At 41.0% G+C, this 23,220-nt stretch overlaps 1 protein-coding gene across 1 annotated transcript; it reads left to right on the forward strand.

Annotated features, from left to right (window-relative positions):
- Positions 1 to 6,231: 6,231 nt before the first annotated feature.
- LOC118510024 (neurotrimin-like) lies at positions 6,232 to 22,332 on the forward strand (the record flags this gene model as incomplete). Its single annotated transcript, XM_036051411.1, has 7 exons — positions 6,232 to 6,250; positions 18,457 to 18,554; positions 18,750 to 18,957; positions 21,133 to 21,291; positions 21,356 to 21,484; positions 21,560 to 21,856; positions 21,949 to 22,332. Coding segments are annotated over 7 exons (1,110 nt in total), but the record flags the coding sequence as incomplete, so codon positions are not given.
- Between the last annotated feature and the right edge of the window lie 888 nt (positions 22,333 to 23,220).

The following is a 23,220-nucleotide window of genomic DNA, read 5'->3' on the forward strand; positions in this document are numbered from 1 at the left end:
GCTAACGGCACCCTTTACGGCAATGTTCGACCATTATCGAGCGTGTCCGAAAATCCTGCTCCACTGGCCGAAGGCTTGACCCTTCAGGCTGGAATGATTGGAGCATTACCTCGGCCTGAGGACGAACACGGTTTTAAAGGACCTGGCCATGGAAAGTGCCATTCGATTGGGTTGTTGTTCGAAATGAGGTGTTGGCATCGTTCATTTTACCGATCTTTCTGATGTTCAAATTAATCCGCCTGATTGTAATTACTGGAGTAAGAACTTATTTACTATCGAAGTAAATGGTTTGATAACTCTACAACATGTTTAACAATTCTCAATTCCCTTTTATTTTATACCACAAATGTCACACATGTGCGAGACTTACTCATCCGGCTCGACTGTGTCTTTCCGATGCTCTCTATCTCTCCTCGACTTCTTCTCGGCAACCCCCTCTAGCAAACTGTTTTCATAATTAAATGCAAATTTATAGATATTCGATGCAATTTGCTTTGCCATATCTCAACCATACGATCGCCGCAGCTGACGGAAATGCGGTCCTGTTTCGAAACGCAAAAGACACATCAAGAGTCCCGTTTTGGGCCACATGTAAAAGGGTGCACGGGAGTGCTTTTTAGAATGCAGCAGAAGGTAGGGATGCCCACTCCAATCGGGCGATTCATACAGTCGCACAGTCGAGTGCCCGGTGATAGATAACGCTATCTCAACGCTGGTCCTGCTACATTCGTGCAACCGATGCAACCCTGCACGCTGGTGCAACACATTCAAATGTCAGACGTTCAAATGGCAGTGGCGAGAAGGAGAGTGGGAGAGAGAGAGAAAGGGTGTGTGTGTGTGTGAGAGACCCCCTGCGTTGATCTCCTGCTGAAAGGCGAACTGGGCGTTAAGAACGGTGGTTCTCCACTTGGTACTTGAAGGACATCACTGTAAGCGGGATATCGTTCTGTAAAGCCAAACCGGTCGGTAGATTAAAGGGACGGACAGGACGGTGGAAATGGCCAAGGGTGAACAAGGGTTAGAATGTAGTATTCCATGTTTATTTAGTACAGGCAATGCAACACGACGCATTTCTGTGCAGCTGGTAGTAACGGATGGTTGTCGTGGACACGTTAGTGTCAGGTGGTGTGTACCTTTCTTCATAAGTTCCCAATGTGTGGCTCAACAAGCAGAGTACTTATTTGTAAATTGCCACCTCTTTTCTTATGCTATTCCAAGAAATTCCAGAATTCCACAAATTCCAAAAAAAAAGCCGGAAACAGCCTCGATGAGATACAAAACGTCAATATTGACGAGGGATTTTCTAAAATCTTCTGTTTTAGGCCTCTAGAGGAACTAGTGATCTAGATAATTAGTACTATTATGTTTACTTCATTTCAATAACAATTTTAACTTCATTAAAGTACGCTCTTCATTACCTGCACACAATGAATCTGGCGGAAAATCCACTAGCCTCATAGCTCGAGTGTCAATTTCAACGATCCACCTTCTGTTAAAGTCTAACAAGCTGGAACCAAGCGCTTAAATTCCTGTGTCAAAGTTCGTTGCTCGAGACCATCAACTCTATCATATTTCTTCTTTTTGTCTCTTTGTCGCACAACCCTTTTTTATCACTTTTTCCCCTTTAACCCAAACGTGCTAGTGTGAAGAATGTTTGTTAACTGCATCTGCCGTTGTTTCATTTCAGTCGAAATGCAGCACAGTGCGGTTCTGCGGAGCCGAAATTAATAAGTCCATCGATGTCATCGGTCTACTCAGCCAGCGGACCTGCGTACCCTGGACCACAGCTGCACCACATCGTAAGCCTGATGGGCATATCATTTGGCGTTCTGTGCTCCGCATATCTATGACAACTGCTACTGCTGTTGATGCGATATTTCTCTGTACAAACCCTTCTCGCTTCCCGTTGTAATTTCCACTGGGACCGGCATTCATTCGAGATGCGTCAAAATCGTGCCGAAAAGTCACCCTCGGCTCGTCATCGTTCCCGGAGAATGCACTTTGTCTCGTCGGCAAGCAGATGACAATATGCAACCGATCGGTAATGCGGCTGATACGGTGTTATTGTACCAGATGGGGAGATATGTTTTTGATTGGAAAGTCCCAAACCGGCCCACACATAGCTGGAACGGTGGACAATATCTAGCGACGGTTTCGTACGTTTCCTAATTATCTAGCTTACTGGCATAGTCTCGAGAGGATTTAAACCGTTTGCTAGTGCTGTGGAATATGTTTGTAAGTAGACTACGATGTTTTTGAGGATACTATTATTATTTGTTTTGGATTCGAGTTTGTTTTTAAACTGTCTGGTGAATACGAGTTACTCGAATTAAGCAATGAAATTATCGTCTCTACCACGAACAGTTCATCGTTTAATTTATATTTGTTTGAAAGCATATAACATACTACGTTTGATGCGAGCAATTTTGTTATGAAATACTCTTTAAATTCAATCATGTAATGAATCGTAATTGATTTATTTTTCACTTGGTGTCAATGCACATCAATAGGATATTTAAAAATAAGTCCGCTTCATTAAAGGACTATCACTTATTTGTTCAAAACAGTGTCACACACACGTCTTTCAAGGAATACTTCTTCTTCCTTGGCACAACAACCTTCAAAGGTGTCGACCGGCCATTTACGGCTTTCTGTGACTTGTTTAACCCCGTTACCGTAGCCAGCCCCGTTTTACCGTAAACCAGCCAGCTTGCGTACGGAGAGGCGGCCTGGAAAGGATTTGAATCACGGTCCTGCCGAGTGAACACAGGTGCCGCTGTCGCCTCTACCACCAAACCACCCTAAGTTAAAAATACATAGTTTACAATTAAAAACAAGCTTTGCATTCAAAACTTAAGATGAATTAAAAAAATCATTATTCCTCTTTTCATACAACAAAATGATATTAACAATGTAACAATGTTGAATGTAAATTGCTTGTCTAAGCTGCATGATGAACAGATTTCACAGCATAACAATGTACAAAATAAGTACAATACATACATTTTTTCATGAACGTGAAATGCCCAGAAATGTTTAGAAAAAATAAACGAGGATTTAAGTACTTTGGTGTTGCGTCCGTCAGCTGCATTGTTACGTGTCTTGACAGGTATTTTAACAAATGAATATTTTTCTTTTTCTCCAACCACCTGGTGGATAGTAGAGGGAACTATATTTGTCTAGAAAGGTTGGTAAAGCCATAGAAATTTTATTGTCTCATTAAGTTGTTAAAGCCACAGAAATTTTATTGTCTCTTATTTCATTTTTTTTCAAATGTGTAAAGATTCTTTTAAAAAACATATCTTGAACATTTTATCTGCGCATAAAAGTAATGGAGACGCCTGGTGGTTGGTAGAAGCAACGAAAGGAAGCCGCCTGGTGGATAGTAGATGAAGCAAGAAATATCCCTCCAAAAGTTTTGGCGAGCTTTTGTAAGCTACGAGTGCATTGCATCCTTTCATCCTTTTGTGGAAAGCTTTCACGAAAAGCTCATAAAACTTTAAGCTTCTTTACGCGTTAGGTTTGAGTTTTAGATTGTGAATAATATTGAAATTGTATTTCTCTGTTTATTTAATTATTATTCTTTTATACGAGTTTTTACCGTTTAGTAAAATTTTTGTGATTCAAAAATATTTAAAATGTTAAAAACGAGTAGAAAAGTTACGAAACATTTCCATTACCGTTTCTCTGGTTCTACTTTGCTATCAACTGTCCATCTATGTTATTACCACACCTTTACCAATTCTCGCCTCTTCTCTTCTGGACTGTGAACGCCACAAATCAAAACCACCTTCGGTCAGCAGATTTTATGCAAACCCTCCCTCTCACGGCAGGTAAAAAATCACTCTAATAGCGAACCGCTGATATACTTCCGCAGAACTTTCCGATTCGCTTCACTCGTTAATTAGGTGATAATTGTTGCCAAATCGTTTACCGGTCAACTTTTCGACTGGCCTCAATCTTCTGCCCGTTTCGTTTTTCGTTAGGTTTTTTCTCTCTCTCTCTCTCTCTCTCTCTCTCTCTCTCTTTCCTCCTGATGCAGAGCAGATGAAGAAGTAAAAATCAGCAGAAATCTAAACAAACGACCAGCTTCGAAGGGAGGATGGGAAGAATGAACAAACAGTGCCGGTCCTGCCGATGGGTTTGCTTTCGCCCAGATGAGGTGAAAATAGACAGCGCTATTAAAATGAGAATGGAGCGCGTCGCGTCATGACGATTTGAGTTTGAAAGGGAAATGTGCTTGCTTTAAGTTCTTTTTTCTCTCCCTGTTTTTCCTTCGTTAAGCCTGTCTAATTTGCTTAAGTGGTACTTTTTTGCGGAGGGTCGTAAGACAAAATCACAAGCAACCGTTCGAAGCATATGAATCAAAGTATTTTAATGTGGTGAAAATTAGTAAAAGAGCCTATTTTATTTAAAAATAAAATGTTTTCTAATAAAAAATCATTCAGTTGCGCGAGCAAACAAATAATATACAGAAATAATTGAGATTTTTTTCTTAATTAGATCATTAATTTCTAAATGACTTTATAATTTCCCAAATAAACTTCTATCAACTTTCAAAAAAATGGTTCTGATTAACAAACACTTAAAGCTTGGAGTAAGTATTCGTTTCAAAATGTTTGTATCTCTATCACTTGCCATAACCACAACACCGTCGGTTGGGTAGAATCAAAATAAAACAAAAATCCCAATGCCAGCGCATTCTTGTTAAGCGTTCTTACCAACCCACAGTCCCAGACGGTAAACCACCCATGCTTCTAGGAGTCTTTTTATCAACGAAAAAACAAAACCACCTCGTTTCTATCACGGTTTTTATTTCTGTCGCAAAACAACGGTTTGTAATTGTAACCATCAACCAGTTTCTTCTGCAAGGTATTATGTTTCTGCATGCATTTGTCTTTTTTTGCAAGTTTTTCCTTCCGTTTCAAACCTCCTTGCAACTCCACACTGCATCGCACGGATTCAGTTATTTGAATTCACCATTATAAGTCACCCTTTTGGTCGTTCACTCACTCCAGGAATCTCGTTTGTTGTGTAAACATGCGAAAAATCGTAAACAGCACAAACGTCGCTTTCCTTCCGACTTTACCACCTTACCTTCCTTGTTTTTCCTTGTCTCAACAGTTATTCTTGTGGCAGGGAAAACGCGCTGTAATAGCTCACAAGAACAATGCATAAGAAAATCGTTGAGGAGAGAGTGAGAGAGTTCTGTCAGTAGCCAAGAAATTACGACTAGAGCAAGACAGATGAATCGACGAGCGTAAGCTTGTGTAAGAGAGAACGAACGAATATACTTAGCCATCGAACGTGTTTTTTTTCTTCTCGCTTGTTCCAGCCAGCTGTCGATAAGTTCGTGGTGGTTACACGGTTACCGTCGTCACCGCCGTTTCCGGCCGAGTGTCAAAAGCGGTGATTATGGTTTGATTTTCCCGCTTTACGTTTCGTCATCGATGGCACTATCGGCGGCACCAACGCGTACGTAAAGTGTGGACAATTTTCCTTAGCACGCGACCAAACCAACACGCGTCGATGGGAGGGAGAAAATTGCTGCGTGAAGTCCGAACACGACACGAACCGGCACCCGAGTGGCAGCGTGCAAACGAACGCAACAAACAGTGACTTCGATTCGCGACCTAGCAACGAAGCAAAACCGGTGTGTGTTTCAGTTCCCATTCCTTGGCTGGCCTTGCGCTCCAGAAACATCTCAAGCAGGTGGCGAAGGCAAGTTCGGGCAAAGCGCTACCGGCCGAGCAAATGGTGCTTGAGCAACCCAAACGAAAGGGATACCGAAAACTGGATGGACGGTTACTTTCTTAAGCAGTTTATGTTTACGCTCGCTGCAGTTCGGTTTGGTCGCGCGGTTCGCCTTCTCCTGAAGACGCGGAGTGAAGTGATTTGGATAGGTAAACTTTTAAATCACAAACTTTTTATTGTAGCAACAAAAGTAAAATAATACAAGCTAAAGATCGAAAGAAAGAAATCGAAAAGCAGAAAGTGAAAATAAAATTAATGATACAACACTAAATCTATCAACAAGCCTGCAAGTTTTGTTGAAAATTCTCAAAGTGATAATGATTCTTATTCAAGTGAAGTGAATTGCATTCTGAAGTCTAATAAACGGTATTCGGTGATATGATAAACACTTCGATGGCGACGTTTTATGCAACTACGATGGATAAATGTTACACAGCAACGCTGGTGGTGCTAATTGGAATAACAAGCTGTTATGCTTTGCTGGATGTTTCAGGAAGTAAGTGAAAGTTAATGAGATCAGATAATATGCATTTGTCATAATTTTGGTATAATAAAAGGAATTGTTTTTTAATGAAAGTAATTTTTCTATGGCTGAAATAATTTGAAACAGATCATTCACTTTGTTCTCATGCCATGAAGACAAATATCAAAAAGAAATTTTACTAAAAAGAATTATTTTATTTATTTATTTATAATTCCAGTATTACGGCATGACGCCGTATTGTCAACACCGCATGTGTTGACGATTACATATTCACAAATATTAACAAGGCATTTCCTCCCTGTTATTCTGCCTTATCCCGGGCATGCTCGGTTGTCGGTGTGTGGAGAACTAAAAAGAATTAGATAGTATTATAATTCAACAACTCAACATCTCACTGCGCAAGAGTCATTTTAAAAAAAAAAGTTTAATTTATTTATATTTCTAGTTAGACAGCTTGACGCCGTTTTTTAAAAAAAATGTTATTGTAAATAATATAAATGAAAAAACTATATTTTTAACATTAAGGGCCACAATGAAGAAATGAACTATGATATCGTTAAGTTATGCTTCAATTTTATAACTGTAAAATTTGCATATTTGGGGTGAATAACTTTGATTAAAATAAGCTTATAAGTTTAATCAACATTTAATGACCGATAATCGCAGGGATAAGTCAAATAATAGAGAGTAAATGCCTTGTTAGGTTTTGCAAATTTTTGTGAACTTTAAATACTTCAGCATATGCGATGTTGACAATACCATGTCAAGCCCTTACACCAAGCATATAAATATTTCACTTATTTAAATACCCATGTACGACGGCATTTCGAAAGCAGCAGCTCAACGACTATCAAAAAGAATTTATGTAAATGGAACTGTTATTACTGTATTATTTAATCATTGATTGCTATATGATTGAATTTCATTAAATTTATGCGTGTGCGAATTAACAACAAATTTAATAGTTCAAGACCTGCCTTTTCTGGCTTTCTGTTGCTTAATTTTAAACCGTAGCAAGGAAGTCAGTCCTGGGTATAAGAAAGCAATTTGTATGGGAACCCCAGCCGTGTCGTACGATGACCGGCACGCCTATCGCCTATGCAAGAATATCAAATGTAAACCAAAACTGAGTCAGAAAAATTAATTTAAAAAAAATATTTATAACAGTGTGCTTTCTGAAAATTTCTTGCAAACTTGCATTACAACTTGTTTTTTAAAACAATCACAACTGCTCAAAGTTCATTTAAAAAAAACCTTTCGTATTATTGATTTCATTCAATACCTAAAAACTGTTGCGTTTAAATTCCATGCGGTATAGTTCATTCAGTTAATTCATTTTTCTACCATAAAAAAACATCGCTTTGTTAATCATTATATTCGATTGTCAAAACTTCTCTAACCATTAGACATTGTCCCATCCCTTACATCTTCAATTACAAATCTCTTCTGCCAGAGCACCGATGTGACCCAGTGAAACATATTAAATACCGATGTAATTCACTCCTTTTTAGCTACAATAAAAACGCCCACATGCAGGACGATCCAACTAATTTCATAAACTTTTCCGAAAGCAATCTGCTTAATATCGTACACGCATCGCCAACGGCACTTTTATACTCTAACGTATGTGTATGTGTGTGTGTGTATCGGAAGCGAAACTATCCTAGCGCAACATGATTCACTTAATGCCACCGTTTCAAACGAGTACGCTGTGTGAGCTGCCCTGTCCCGGCAGCGTCACATTGGTGTGGTGCTCTTTTGTGAGAAGATAACGAGTGAGCACACCTACCGCCAACGCCGGAAGCGATTTTGTGTCGGCAAACGGCAACACCACACGGAGTCGTCCGAGGGTCATGTGCGAGTGCAGTACGGGTTGTGTGTGTACTTGTTATTGAATCAAGCAGCCCACAACATTATGCGTGTTAAACATCTTGACTCTTGCCGTTGCCTCTTAGCGATCCAATCTTTACCCCATCCAACTCGAGTGCCACTTTACAGCGAGCCGGTGAGGTTTTCCATTGAATGGGAAGAATGTAGCAGTTGCAGCCCGGCTGAGCGTCGTGTTGTAACTAATCTCGAGAACCACCTGTAGCCCATCCCGTACCCGAACGCAGCCCGGTCATGCAACGGGCGTTAGAGGCAGACAAAAGGAATGCCAGGAATCACCTTCTTGACGGTTAGCCCAAACGTAGCCGCAGGATGCAACGAAACCACCGAAACCGCCCGAAAGCTCCGACGGCATAACAAAAGGCAGATGATACTAGCAGCGCCCATAGCGCCCCCGAAACCACCGCTCCACTGCCTTCTGCCACGGGAAGCTTTCTACGGAATTAGTTGTGTAATTACATAATTAGTTTTATTCCCTGTGTTTAATTAAAACTACAAGCGTTATGGCACGGTGGTACGGGAGGAAGACCGCACACCAGCCCATCGATTGATTATTCGCTGCATCTGCTTTCTTACGCCGGGATGTCCCGGTGGAAATTGAAACAAAAACGGCGCTGCAGCGTGTAATGCATCAAACTAAGCTATTTCAAGCTCCAGGAAGTGCCAGCTGACAATAGTTGAGTAAATTGTGCGCCACTTTCAAGCTGCTTCACATTATTTCCAGGACGAATCAATATTATGACTCGTTTGCCGAAAAGGTTGGCTGTTGGCGTTAGCAATATTCCTTATTATTTGTTTCGCATTCGACAAAAAAGCATGTAAACATGCGTGACATTGTGAATTTTGCTGCCGAAAACAAACCTAAGCAAATCCCCTGTTTTTTTTAAAGGAAGGTATTCTTCTGCTAGCAAGAAAACCCTCGATAGAAATGTAACGCATGTTGCCGATTTGTTTGCCTTCGGGGCTCGAAAGGGTTTTGGGCATGCCGTAGCGAACATAACGCGTCATGCATAAGTCGATGCAACGATTGAAAACAATCGTTTTTAGCCTTTTTCTTCGCTTTCCTCTGTTATCATATTTACGTAGCTCTAAATAAACACATAATTTTGCCAGGCCTACCGCTTTGGAATTTCAAGAAGATTGAGTTATAAAATATTGATTGTTTATTTTTGGCTTTTTTTCAAACGCGTATACGAATGAAACAGACAAACCAAGCAAGTTTAAAACAGAACTTTTGAAAGTTCTGTTTATTTTTCTGTAGAAAAAATCATAAATGCTACTCGTTTTATAAAGGATTGAATAGCTTAAGCTCGAAAGTATTTTAGAAAAATAATTTTCTATCTAATTTTTAATGTTTTTTTTTTCATTTTGGTCACAAAAAAAGTTACATTTAATAAAACACAAAAGAAAACACACTTTGTGAATATTTGAAAAATTAACTAAGTTTGGTGAAATTATAAAAAGTAAAACCAGTGATAAAAAACATTGTTTAGGAATGGAGTGGAACACATCGTGATGGATAATAAAATAAGATCATTTTTTTATTTTAAATCTAATATTAAACAAATTATGTCTATTTGTTTTCTATTTCGTAAACTAAGTCAGCTGTATCTTGACAGGAACAATCCATCCTTATTGCAATAATAATCAAAAAACAATCAACAAAGAAAGAAACTTATGAACGAAACTGATAATTTAATATAGCAAAGTGAAAAATTTGCTCTGTAATACTGTTTGAGCGAATACATCTCCTCAATAGGTTTAAAAAAACGGTTTAAATATTGAAAATAAAAAAATGCTGTTTTTGGCAAGCTCCCCTTACTCTTAAATACTCCAATTAAATTATTAGCTCGGTTTATATAAATTTTAATTATAACAAAATTCATGGTTGTATTTTTTTATCATTTTTAACAGTGCTTATAAATTATAATTTGGTAAAAGATAAGAATATGGTACAAATTGACCATATGAATCTTGGCTATGCTATTTTAATATGCATGATACCCAAGTACTGGTTTGATGTAAAAGTGTAAAATTTGGTGAAAACATTCCTGCGCTTTACGATGACTGATTTGCGGTGTAATCCCTGTAATAAAGCTTCCAATAGTTCTTCAAAGTTGTTTTAAACTGCTTTGATAAGTTTCTTTAGCTAGTTTAGATCAAATAGGCCATATTTTTACGAAATTCTTACTGAAATGAACTTGAAAATATAAAAATGTTGTCCATCACTAACCTGATTCAGCACATCTTACCACACCTCTTGAGCTTTCCAATCCCACACAGTACAAGCCTACGCTGTAAAACCTTCCCTGAAATTCATTTGATTATCATAAAACCAGCGGATGTTTGACCTGTCACCGAAAAGTGAAGCTACCACAGCTCATAAATAGCACAGGAAAGAAAACACGCTACGAAAAAAAAGCTACACAAAAACGAAAAAGAAAAATCCTTTTAAAAACGAAACAATTCAAAGCTACCCCGAGAAGGTGACGCTTAAAACACCCAGCAATTAAAGCCATCAACCTGGCTGAACGGGCAAACGGAATACAAAATACACACAGAAATGTAAATTCGTGTCATGTTAAGCGGCGACAAATGGATCGTAGCCCTCACCATCTACACCGACGTGGGTATGAGGGTATGGGGGCGATGAATAGGTTTAAAATATCTGAGACAATGATACCCAGTTTAATGGGGGGGATGGACCTTCTTCTTCGCAGGGAGCTACATTTTCCTAATGTCATTTCAGATCCTACGCGATTAAAGCTTTACTTCGGCGAGGTTAAACGTATAAAAGAGGCAAAAAAAATAGTAATGGAGGAAGCTAAAAGGGAAAAAATAAGAAATAGCTGTATCAGAGTTTACCTAGAAACATTCAAATCGATAGTCAACGATCGAAAATTCTGAGCAAAGTGCGCCTCAGCTCGTGTTTTAAGCGTGTTCCAACAGTTAAAACGCGAATATCCATCGTTTTTCTTGTAACAAAACTGGCCTATTTTCCACAAACACGAACAGATACCCCACTTTAACGTTTTATTACTTCGGTGTAAATGTCAACCTTACCACTTACCTTTTTATGTGCCTTAATCCACACTATAGAAGATAATCTGCCCCTATATTGCAGTAGTTCTTACCACGTCATTCCCACGCCCGTTACACACTTACAACACCATTCGCTACGTAGTAAATGTTATCATTTGGCATTTTCCATCTGGTTTCACATTTCTTCGGTTGCGCATGAGAAATTCTACCCCGAATCGGTATTTTACCCCTTTTTTTCTACCCGGCCCATTAGCGACGGCCAAGTCTTCGGTGTTGATGTGATGATTAGATCAAAGCCAACAGCAAACAGCTCGATTTTTAACTCAATTAAAAGCCGCCGGTTGCGTCAATAAACCATTTAATTAGAAAATCACCAAACTCATTGGCAAATACCGACGCAAACGGCAAAAAGCACACGGTTCGTGAGCCTTTTCGTGAGCCCAACCTACCCATTCCGAGGGTATCGATTTAGCGATTAACTGTAATTGGTTCGCGCAGGGTGTATGCTTTCTGGCGAACACGGTGAGCGCATGGTGGTGGACCAGGCACCAGTCAACCGTTCCGAGCCATCCGAATTCCGAACACTCGACGGCTCGAAATCGTCGTAACTCAAGCACATGGCAACGGTTTGGCTGTTAGGAATCTGATGTATTCTGCCTATGCCCACACTGAGCCACTGAGCTGATTGGTGAAACTATGCTGCCGCAATACGCAAAAGGGAAAACATAAAACATAATAACGAAACACGCGCATGCACACACACACACAAGCAGCAGGCACAACAACAAAAAATGAAAATTTACAACTTCAATTAACGCTAATAATCCGGAAGCAGTTTATAGCTCAATTTTCTTCCACCCGGTATGGATTCCTTTTCGCCGGCATAATCCTTCCGCTGCTTCTCTGTCTAAACGAACATGGTCAGAACGGTTTGGTTTGGAAACTTCGCCTTGAAAATCGAAGTCAGCAGGACTGATAATCCACCGACTCTAAAGGTTAGCTCGCAGGTTAGCCATTGGTGTCGAAATGGACAGGCGAGTAGTAGTTGCTCAGGAGGCTCACGATAGAATGTGGTTCGTGCACAATTTATTAAAGACAATTTTCTCCATTTTTTAACGACAATAGGGCCAGCACATTCAGTCGATCATTTAATATAATTACGATAAACTATGTATCTAGGCCAAGAAGATCAGCCAACAACGTATTCAACATGAACAATCTTGTTTCTAGTACTAGAACTCTCGGCTAATAAATCACAGCACAGGAAGCCAGTTACATATGCCGCAATATGCAACATCTAAGCGAAAGAGAAATAGCTATGCGAAGTTATTACAAACGGAAGACTCTTCACGATTTCTTGAGGCTCTTTGTTTGACAGATTGCTCGCGGTTGCGCTGCCCTTTTCATATACTCAACTTGGGTTATTGCCTCTTTCATGGAGTATCGTAGCCAAAGGCACAGATTCAATATCATTAGGAAGCCCATCTTCAAGCTACATCCTTAGCGGTTGTGTTGTTTGAATCAGATTACAAACCATGCCAAAGGATTGAGTTCAAATATTTGGGGATTGATTGAAAGATGTTTCTTTGACGACATGTTTGCTTTTATTATTGCTTAAAGATTTTAGTGGGAAGCTCCGGTGGCCGAGGCGACAGCGGCTTTTCACACAGCGGGACCGGGGTTCAAATACCATCAAGAACGTCTCCCCGCACGCAGAGCTGATTACTTGACGACCGGGGGAAAATCAAGTCACAGAAAGCGAGAAATGACAGTCCGAGACTGCTCGAGGCTGTAGTTCTAATGAAGATCAAAGATTTCAGAAACTTTCATAAACGTTCAGTAACTTACAGAGTAAAGTTTACCACCAAATAGCCTTCGAGTACCTGGTTTAAATAATAACTTTGATCTCGTAAGTCAAAACTAACATTGCAATATCACTTAAACATCACTCAAAATTCAAATATTTCTTCAGCTCCTACTTAGTCCCTGTTCTCGCAGTTCTTTCATCGTCAAACTCTCTAAACTCAAACAAATTTTGCTTCAAGAAAACAGTTTCAAGCGTAAAACTTTCACTTGACCAGTTCGCCTCCCGGAAGCTTCGACACGAAATGTGACGGTGTCAATCTTTCAACCAGGTCTTGTACGGCTTTGAAGCAAACCCTTGACCGACTCGGTTCGATGTGACCCTTGCCGCTCAAAAACGGTTCAAATGACCGCCGTCTAGGCGCAATGATTAACGGCGGGAAGGTATTATTATTCCCAAATTAGACGTGATTATGGGAATTTGCAATTGATTTTCCAGCGACGACTCTTACGAGCTACGTGTCGTGGCATCGGTGTATGGAGTCAAAAAGTCAATACCGGCCACATGACACATGAATGGCCGCTAGCTGGATGCCGGTTTTGCATACCGCTTTTTACGGTGCTGGTGTTAAGGGTGCAAACGGCGTTCCGTATGCGTTCTGGTTGGTAGTGGACCGCCGAAGGTTCGTGTCTTGGTTAAGTACGAGCGGAAGTCTTGTAGCCCTCCCGGCGTCAAACCCGAACCGGAACTGCCACCGTTAGCGAACGCTTCAACAAGACAAGACGGTAATTCTTCGGCCGGTGGCCGTTTTCTGTTGTAGGGTTCGCTGTGTTGGTGAGTGTTTACCTAATAATGACGTCGATGATGATGATAGGATAGGAGAGCGAAACATAAACACAAGAAATGGATAACCCTTAAAGGTATAGCGTAGCAATAAGGACGGGTCGTTTCTCATAAAATAACTACATTCTATAGCAAATAATAAAAAGGATACAGACGAAGCGTGTTGAAACAAATAAAAGTATGTAGCATTCAAAATATTTCTAGAACCTGTACTCAGGTATTATTAGTAGTATTAGCTTCTGATACATGAACTCCGAAATACGCCAAACAGTTTTAGGACATTAAAAGTATTTTAATGCCACTGAGCGCAAACATCACATCTTTATTTTTCAGCGAATAAGTCACGTCAGAGTTCAGATGGGCTAGCCATAAAATAAGAACCTGATGACTCAGCCCACAAAGTTTTTTTTAAAGGTATTCTACTCGAAATAATTCAGATAAGACCGATACAGTTTTCTTAATTAATCTAACTGAGATGGAGTGATAGGGTTAGTATGTCTTCAATAATAACCTGAATGGTGAATTAAATTACGGTGGCGTTCGAACGTGAATACAGTATTAGGAACTCAGCAGTATACCGGCATCACAAAGCAGTTTTAATGAGACCGTCGAACAGGACACATCTCTGCCTTCAGTTAATCTTCAAATAATCTTCCGTTATCCCGCCTGTGCTCTTCAGTCTTTTTGTTCCTTTGCACCCTTATTACAGCAGCAGTGAGGATAATTGTTGAAACAGTCGGAATCCAGCGTCAAAGACATCTCCCATATTACAGCACTGAACTATCAAGGGTTACAAAACGGAGAAAAGCTGCCCTATGTTTAGCGTGCAGTTCGACTTTTTACCGCCCAACACCCGCCAGGAAGACGATGATGAGGGCTAATGTGACGTAAACACTGCATAAACACTTCTTGGAGAAAATTTGCTCCGACGTGGACTTTCTCCACCGGCGAGTACATTGAGCATTCGAACTCCCAGATAGTGGATGCACTGTTTCAACGCAAACTTTATCAAACCTTCAAACTTTTGCATCTTAGCAAAAGTGCACGCTTGCAGTAAACTTACTCACAGGAAAACGAACTTATGACCTTTAGTGAACAAGAAAGCCAACCTTGTGATGCTTTTGGTGGAGATTCTTCGCACAAAAAAACCCACCTTGTGGGTCATTTCTTCTTGCTCAGCTCTCCATTCGTCTGCTATCTGCGGTGCGCGAAAATATGCGGAAGTATGTTTAACTGCTGACAAAACAAACCAACGCCAACGGAAACTCGACCTACCGACCGGCGCACCGGGGCTAACTAATTTTCCCACCCGTTGAGCAATTTGTTAGCCGAATCGCCCCCCGCGTGCTATGGCGATAGTGGAGTTTCACTGGCTGCCCCGCGGGGGAAGTGAAAACCGGCAAATAAACAAACGAATAAAAACCGCCAAACCTCGTGCGGGCTGCAGTTAAACTTATGGCTGGAAATGAGTAATTTTCTCATCCCCTTTTCCATCATTATTTTCCGTGTTTGACAATTAGCAAACCACAAATAGTCACAACAATGCTTAAGCACTGCCCAAACAACCAAAGACTACAAAGCCACGTGAGGGAAAAACAAGAAAGAAGTGGAGAAGGAAACGCGGTATGGCCAAAAAGAAAATGAGTGTTAAATCTGCCCCTAGCATGCAATAAAATTATTTACACCACAAGCCAAAGTGGGCTTTCGGGGCGGGAATAGTGGAGTTGTGACAGAACTTTCGTTGCTTTCGGGTTGTTTCACTGCTGTCTCCGTTTGGCTTTTCCTTCCTTTCGTACAAACCGAATGGTTTGATTTTCTCTTGAAAAATGTTAAAAAAACAAACGTGTAGAACGTAACGAAATGGAACGACCGAAAGCAATCGCATTTCTCGTTCTCCTTCTCACTCTCTCTCGCTCTCTCTCTCTCTCTCTCTCTCTCTCTCTCTCTCTTACTGCTGTATCGCGAGGTGACAAATAAAAGCGAAATCAAATACAAATTATGTCATTACTAATTTATTATTCTAATTTCACCCATTTTCGCTTCACCGGGTTAATGTTTGGTTTGCTTTGCTACGGTCCCACTTCGTCTTGTTTGCGCCTCGAGCTGAAGGGGTTCTCCAAACTATTGCCATCAAATGCTTCTTTGAAGGAAAGAACACCGAAAAGAACACTACCGGAGGAAATGGGAAATATCGGCAGTAAATTTCCCATTTTCTGACGCGTCAGAGGCCGTAAGGTGAGGACATATTGTGATAGGCACAATAGGCCTTGGCTCTTCGATACTAACGAATAGATTTAAGAATGATTTTTTAGGCATATTTTTATAAAATACAATTTGTAGTCCAACTGTATCACAAGCAGCTGCCTAACTTAGGATGACAGCAAACAGTTTTCAAACGGATTCATCCTGCAAAGCGAACGATAAAGACTCCCCGCTGTAAGTTTATCAAAATATTTTCACCACATCTTTCACCATCTGACCGCTGACTGCTTGCCGTCAGAAAATATGATTATCCCGTTCCCGCTAGGGATTAAGCAAAAGATGGCATAAAAGTAGCACTCACTGGCAGAACAATAGGCAATTGCACGCAACCCAAAAAGATAGCAAAGTTCTGAGCAGTGAATCGTAGCTGACAGCAAAAAAAGGCAGGCAAACAAACAAAAGGGATTAGATGCTTTTCATAGACCAAGTGCGTACCGGTGGACTACTTAGGGTGACTTTTTTATTTTCTTCTGGGAGCGTTTTCTTGTTCGATATGCGTAGCAGAAGGATACTTCTCACACCGACGGTTGGTGGTTTAGTCTGTAAAGTTTCTTATCTGCAGCGGCGACCGGTACGGTCACGGTCGCGTATTTTTAATTGTGATCGAGGGATCGATGAGATGACAATTGCACCATTGTTCGTGTAGTCGCAACCTTTCGCTGGGCTTGATGTGGACTTACAATCGACAAAAAGTAAGAAAAGAGGATTCTTAAGAAAATTCGACTTTATTGACTTTAGGGAGAGAATCTTACCAAGAAAATGATGGAAATTTTTTAATTTCTCTACATAAATCCTGAAAAATTTAAACATATTCAATTTTTATGTATTTGTTAGTTTAAAAAATACAGTTTTTTGCGCAAATATTTTCAAAATAAAAAAGAAATATATCAAAAAATAAAAAAGAGGTTGTATTTTTCATTATGATTGAGCTAGTATTGATTGCTTGAGTAGTTATAATTGATTCAGCTTTAATGCTAAATAGGACAGGATTTTCAAAAACAATCTTAAAACATATAAGAAAAGAAAAGAATATTGAATGTAGTAAATAAGAAAAACACATCAGAATACTACTGAACTATTTGACTTATTTAATTGAACATTGAATATAAATTAAATCAGCACATTTACTCTGAAAATTTCATCAAACTCCATTTGAAATGTACAACACACACCTTATTAAACTACCAATAGATTTAACCTAATCGTTGTAAAAGCTACCAGGACCGCACAATACGCTAGTCAGCAATGGTGTTGAACTTCAGTCAAGAATGTCAGAATTGATAGGCCAAGTCTTCTATAAAGATGAAGTAGCATATGTATTCATTTTATTTGTACATCATCCTCATTATATTGACGATTTACTCCCTCAAACAATTTGATTGAATCCCACTTCCAAATGAGCAAATTAACCACAATGCCGCCGGTAAAATTTTTGCTTATACCAACGGACCATATTCAATCTACACTTTATCTCCACAACACCTCAATGACCCAAAGAAGCACACGTCAGCAATCATAAATCAATACCACAGAAACCGAACCGAACCAGCAGTGCCATCGAGAAACGTTGTCAACACTCACATTTCTGGCGCCGTATCCATATGGACACACGGACATGGTTACGAAGTTTGCAAAAGTTTGCCACTCAACAGCGCGTCCCGGTTCGACCATTCCGTTTCCCCGGTAGAATCTTATTGACGCGAACAGAACGTTTAGCTTACATCCACAGCCACAGAAACTTTGTTTACCCCGACTTAGGCAACCGGTTGTTGCGACTGTAACACTGTACAACCGAGGCTCGATGTAGTTGGACTTCTATCCCCTGATTAAACCCAACTCCCATCAAACAACGGTGCAATATGCACTTTATCGTGTGAGTGTGTGTTAAACGCCACTAATACTAGCCTTATGATAAATGCACCATTCGCAGCCAAACATGCATTATGGCAGCGTTCGTCGTCACATGCGATCACCATCGACTACCCCCATCCTCCCAGCCCGGTGCTTCTTGGCATAGTTTGTAGAAAAGTTTTACTCCCCACAGCAAACTTCCAACAATCGAACCTGCTGTTTGTCCGCGGAAAACCTCATCCGCTCGTAATGGCGGTTTAAGTAAACAGTCACATAATCAGGTTGCACTCGCATCCACCGAGCCAATCGGACCGTTGTTGTTGTTCAACAACTTCTCGGGCAACGTCTTCGTTCACTGCAAGATGTATGTGATTGTAAAGTAATAATAACAGCTTCAGCACACTCCACCATCGATTACGATTCCAGAATAACTTAATTGACCACAAAACTTTTCATTCGCTAACTGTTTCATCACTCTTCTCGTTTTCCCACTCACCAACCCTTCAAACGCTGGATGCCGGCCGTGCAGTTGATCCGAAATTTAGTGCACCGATAGCGAACGTAACCGTACCGGTGGGACGCGAAGGAGTGATGACGTGTACGGTGCATGATTTGTACAAATACAAGGTAATTGGCTGGTCACGTTTCCGGTTTCCGTTGCTCCATTCGTACCGTACCATTTCCGGCACATATTAGCGCAAATGGGTAAATGGAGCAACGGGTTTCACGGTCACCAGCATCATTAGATCGAAAAGTGCGCTAATGTGCAATAATGAGTCTTTACTTCCGATTTTCATTTTGCCCCTTACTTTCCATCACTAGGTCGCCTGGTTACGGGTGGATACGCAGACGATTTTAACAATCGAAACACTCGTGATAACGAAAAGCGAGAGGATAGCGATCACGCACACGGAGCAACGGATCTGGCAGCTCAGGATCAAAGACATACGCGAGTCGGACAAGGGTTGGTACATGTGCCAGATCAATACGGACCCGATGAAGAGCCAGATGGGGTACTTGAATGTAGTCGGTAAGAGTTAACTGTGTGACAAATTAATTATTAATTGCCTTTTTGTACTCCAATCATAACTTTGTACAATCTGAATAGATAATAGGTAAGAACAATATGATAGCCTGAAAAGTCTAGGTCATTAGAAGAGTATTTGGTGATTTGAACCTTACAAAAAAGTACACATTCCAACATATCAATGCATAACTGTATATATTTTTCACTGCTTTGATCATCGATGGTCCAAATCAATTGTTGACACTTCAATATGTCGTCTGTTCATGTAAATATGTTGGGAGCATTACTCGAAGTTATGGAAAACTAAGTGATACACCAGTTTTGGTCCATGTACGATTCTTCTAGATGATACCTCAAACCTAGACAATAGACCTCTAATTATACTTTTGATTGTAAACTACTCTCCTTATGCAACGACAAAACAAAATTAGCAAACTAATAATCTGCTCATTAAACCCTCCAAGCAATTAGTATATTCATTAGAGAGCGATAGTTTTTGTTTCTTGCAGTCCCTTTTCTTGATTTCAAATGCTTCGTTTGCTACCGAAAGACAGCCACTTTAACCCGGTCCCCCAACTGTTCTGCTTCTTTAAAACGTGACTCCAGCCAGCGCAAGACTGATCGAGCGCTGCAGCGCACTAGTCAACAACACCTTCTATTGCCACCAGGCACGAAAACCACCAAGTTTCACTACAAACGCCACCAAGTCGTTTGAAGTTCAACTTTCGTTCGACTCAATGTGTAAAACCGTCTGCGACGTAACGTTACCCTTTTATTCTACCACAACCACAACGTTCCCAGGCCCGACCCGTCACCCCAATGGAGTCCACGAACCGAGAGTTTTCAAATCGGGTGATGGAAATCACGTTTTGTGAAAACAGGACAAACGCATCCGGCTTCAAACGCACTCCCTGTCTCACTTCCATCCAAGACTCCTTTGCGGACGCACAATTAATCGTTTATTTGCTTATAGTGGTGCTTCTTGATTTCATGCCATATAGCCCTATGAAATAGTGCCGCAGCAGTGAACTCGTACTCGTAGGACAATGCGCACAAATTCCAGCTTTCCCACACATCCTTACGTGCTGCGTCCAGGGGGGGGGGGGGGAAGGGTCTCCAGGGCTAACGACTTCTACAATGTGACCCGGGTCAGAGGTTTCCCCGAATCGTACTGTTTTCATTGACACAGTGGATGGTAAAAGTGATGAAATTGCGTGCAAATACTTTCACTTTCATCACCATTTGAACCACCCGGGTTTGGACGCTTCGGAAGACCTACCGAAAACAGTGCAAGGCGAGCGTAAATGGTTATGATGAAAATTTAAACACCTGCTGAAGGAAACACTCCGACACACACGCACACACACACACACACACACACACAGGCTTCTGCTCCCCCTCAGTCACGGTATGGGGTTAGAAAGGATGGGGTATGGGGATAGAAAGGGGAAGGAAAAAGTTTTATGGAGATTTTTATGACCTTCTTGAGCGAGTGTTGACTTAACGAGGCTTCCCATTGCCTCGGTACTTACCCGGGTGTAAGCACTAAGTGGAGCGGTCGCCCTCACTCCCGAAGACAAAACCAAGCTGCTGACCATTCCAGTGCATTGAGTCACACCTAGTGGCTGTGCGTTCTTCGCTAGGCTGTTTACGATAAATTATTATCCTATCTGCAAACACGCAAACATAAGATTAAAGATTTTTCGACGGCATAAGTGTTGTTTTTATTCCGCAGGGTTTGGAGTGCCACATTTGATTTCATATGCCAATGAGCGACCGAGCGCATTACAGGTATCGAGGGACAGTTTTCCTCTCGACTTCTTATGGTAATAACAGGTTAAAGCATTTTTTGGGGGGAATATTAATCGTCCCATCTACATGCGGGGAAGATGTGATACAGTTTGGCCAACTAAGACCTTACCAAAGCATGTCACAAGGCTACAGTTTATGTATTCGAGACTACGATTAAGGATTAACGATTTTAGTGATTCAAGCGCAAACGACGAAGGAAGCATTTTGTTCCTGCGAAGAATTAGTTACTTATCACTAAAACATACATCGCTTTCACTTTACGCGCCACATAAAACGATGATGGTGAATCGATAATTGTTGTTTACAACTTTGCTTTGATTCCAATAATGTCTCTCTCACGCTCTCTCTCTCTCTCCCTCCTTGCAGTGCCACCAGACATTTTGGACTATCCCACCAGCCAGGACATGGTGGTGCTGGAGGGTACCAACGTAACGCTTACCTGTGCCGCAACGGGCGTCCCCGAGCCGACGGTCACCTGGAAGCGAGAAGGGGAGAAATCTGTCACATCCGTGGAGAATTCCGGAAGTATGTATTATTCATTTTCGACCACCCAGCTCCTAATAATAACTTAATCATCATTCGTGCATAGTAACGAGCCACGATGGAGCGATGCTGCACATCTACCAAATCGAGCGGCACAACGCCGGTTCCTATCACTGTATCGCATCAAACGGCGTGCCACCGACGGTCAGCAAACGAATTATCGTAACAGTCAACTGTGCGTACATGCAACCCGGCCAAGATACGAATCTCACTCTTACCAGCCGTAATTCGCTTCCATTTTCAATTTCAGTCCAACCGATTATACGAATACCGACGCGCCAGTACTACGCCGAGCTGGGCGGCCGGGTCATTCTCGAGTGCCACAGCGAAGCCCAACCGAACTCCATCAACTACTGGATGAAGGGCAAGGGAGAAATCATCCTCCAGGGTGGCACGTACGACTCCACGCTCGAGGATCACGTGTTCAAGGTGACGATGAAAATCACCATTCGGCTCGAGAAGGTGTCCGACTTCGGTGTGTACAAATGTGTGGCCAAAAACTCCCTCGGCACCACGGAGGAGTCGGTGAAAGTGTACCGCAAGACCTGTGAGTAAAATCTACCCCCGAGTTTGACACTTAATGTACGCAAGATGCTAAACACACTCTCGATATCTTCCCATCTTTTCATCGCAACAAAGCCAAAACGAACAAACAGGTGGAGAATCAGGTCATTCAGCAGTCGAACTATCTCGGGTCGACGACGTACGTCAAGAACTATACCGATAATAAAATCAACGATATTCTGCTAACCGCATCGGCCGCTTCTTCCAGCGGGGCCAGCATTTCCGGTGATTGGCTAGCGATGGTTCTCGCTGCTGTCGCGGTGAGAGTTTTATGATAAGGCACCGTATTGCTACTTCTCCCGACTGCAGGGAGCATTAACAAATGTTATACGAATTACAAATTGCATATGTGCATATAGCGGTATTACTATGTTAGCAGCGAATGTATCACTGTTTCCCCTGGGCAAATGTACATTGTTCTCCTGTTGTACGAACAGCAATAAATGGCAGTAAAACCTATCGTCCATATTTAAGGAAAAGGAGAATCGTGTTTGGGAAGAATTTCATACAAGTGAAAGAAATCAACAATCATTCTTCGTTAACTAACTCATAAGCTTTAATTTAACGTCCAAAGAAGTGAGCAATAAGATTACGCAGATTATTTAAATGTATTAAAATGCATAAAAATGCAACAAGAATTCATGCCAGAACAAAGTGAGTAGCCACGAATTCATTTAATTTGTAGTATAATATTGTACTTTTCAATGCAAATCACCCATTTTTCTTTTTAACATTACACATCCACTCAGCACAGTCTTGATTTCAACGGAATTCTTTACCGTTACTTCAAAATTTTGATACTGTAGCCTGGTGTTGTATCCTCAATAGTGTAACAGCTTACAATTCAAGCAGTTTTATAATTTATAAATTGTTATATTAGAGCAAAACGGACTGGACGTATTTCATAAACAAAAAAAAAAATGGTTGAAAACGCTTATTTGTTCTGTGACAGTGCCAAATGCATGCTTCTTATTTACATCAAGAGGCATGCGAAGGAATTTATTTCACTGACGGGAAAAGTCGTTAGATTAATTAACGTCCACCTAAGTAAAGCACCTTAATATATAAAAAAAAATCATTATTTATTTACTGATTGCGTTGATATTTTTATAATTCAGTTTTGACGCAAAACAATCAGTTATTCCTATAGTTTTGCTAACATTGATCTTAAAGGTATTTTAAACCCACCATATCCTCGGCCGGTGGCCGAGGCGATAACGGCGCCGGTCTTCACACGGGGTTCAAATTACCTCCAGACCGCCCTACCCGTACGCAGGCCTGACTACTTAAATACGGGTAAATCCAAGTCGCAGAAAGCCAGAAATGGCAGGCCGAGGCATCTCGAGG

This window comes from Anopheles stephensi, chromosome 3 (genome assembly GCF_013141755.1).
Source record: "Anopheles stephensi strain Indian chromosome 3, UCI_ANSTEP_V1.0, whole genome shotgun sequence".
Lineage (NCBI taxonomy): Eukaryota > Metazoa > Arthropoda > Insecta > Diptera > Culicidae > Anopheles > Anopheles stephensi.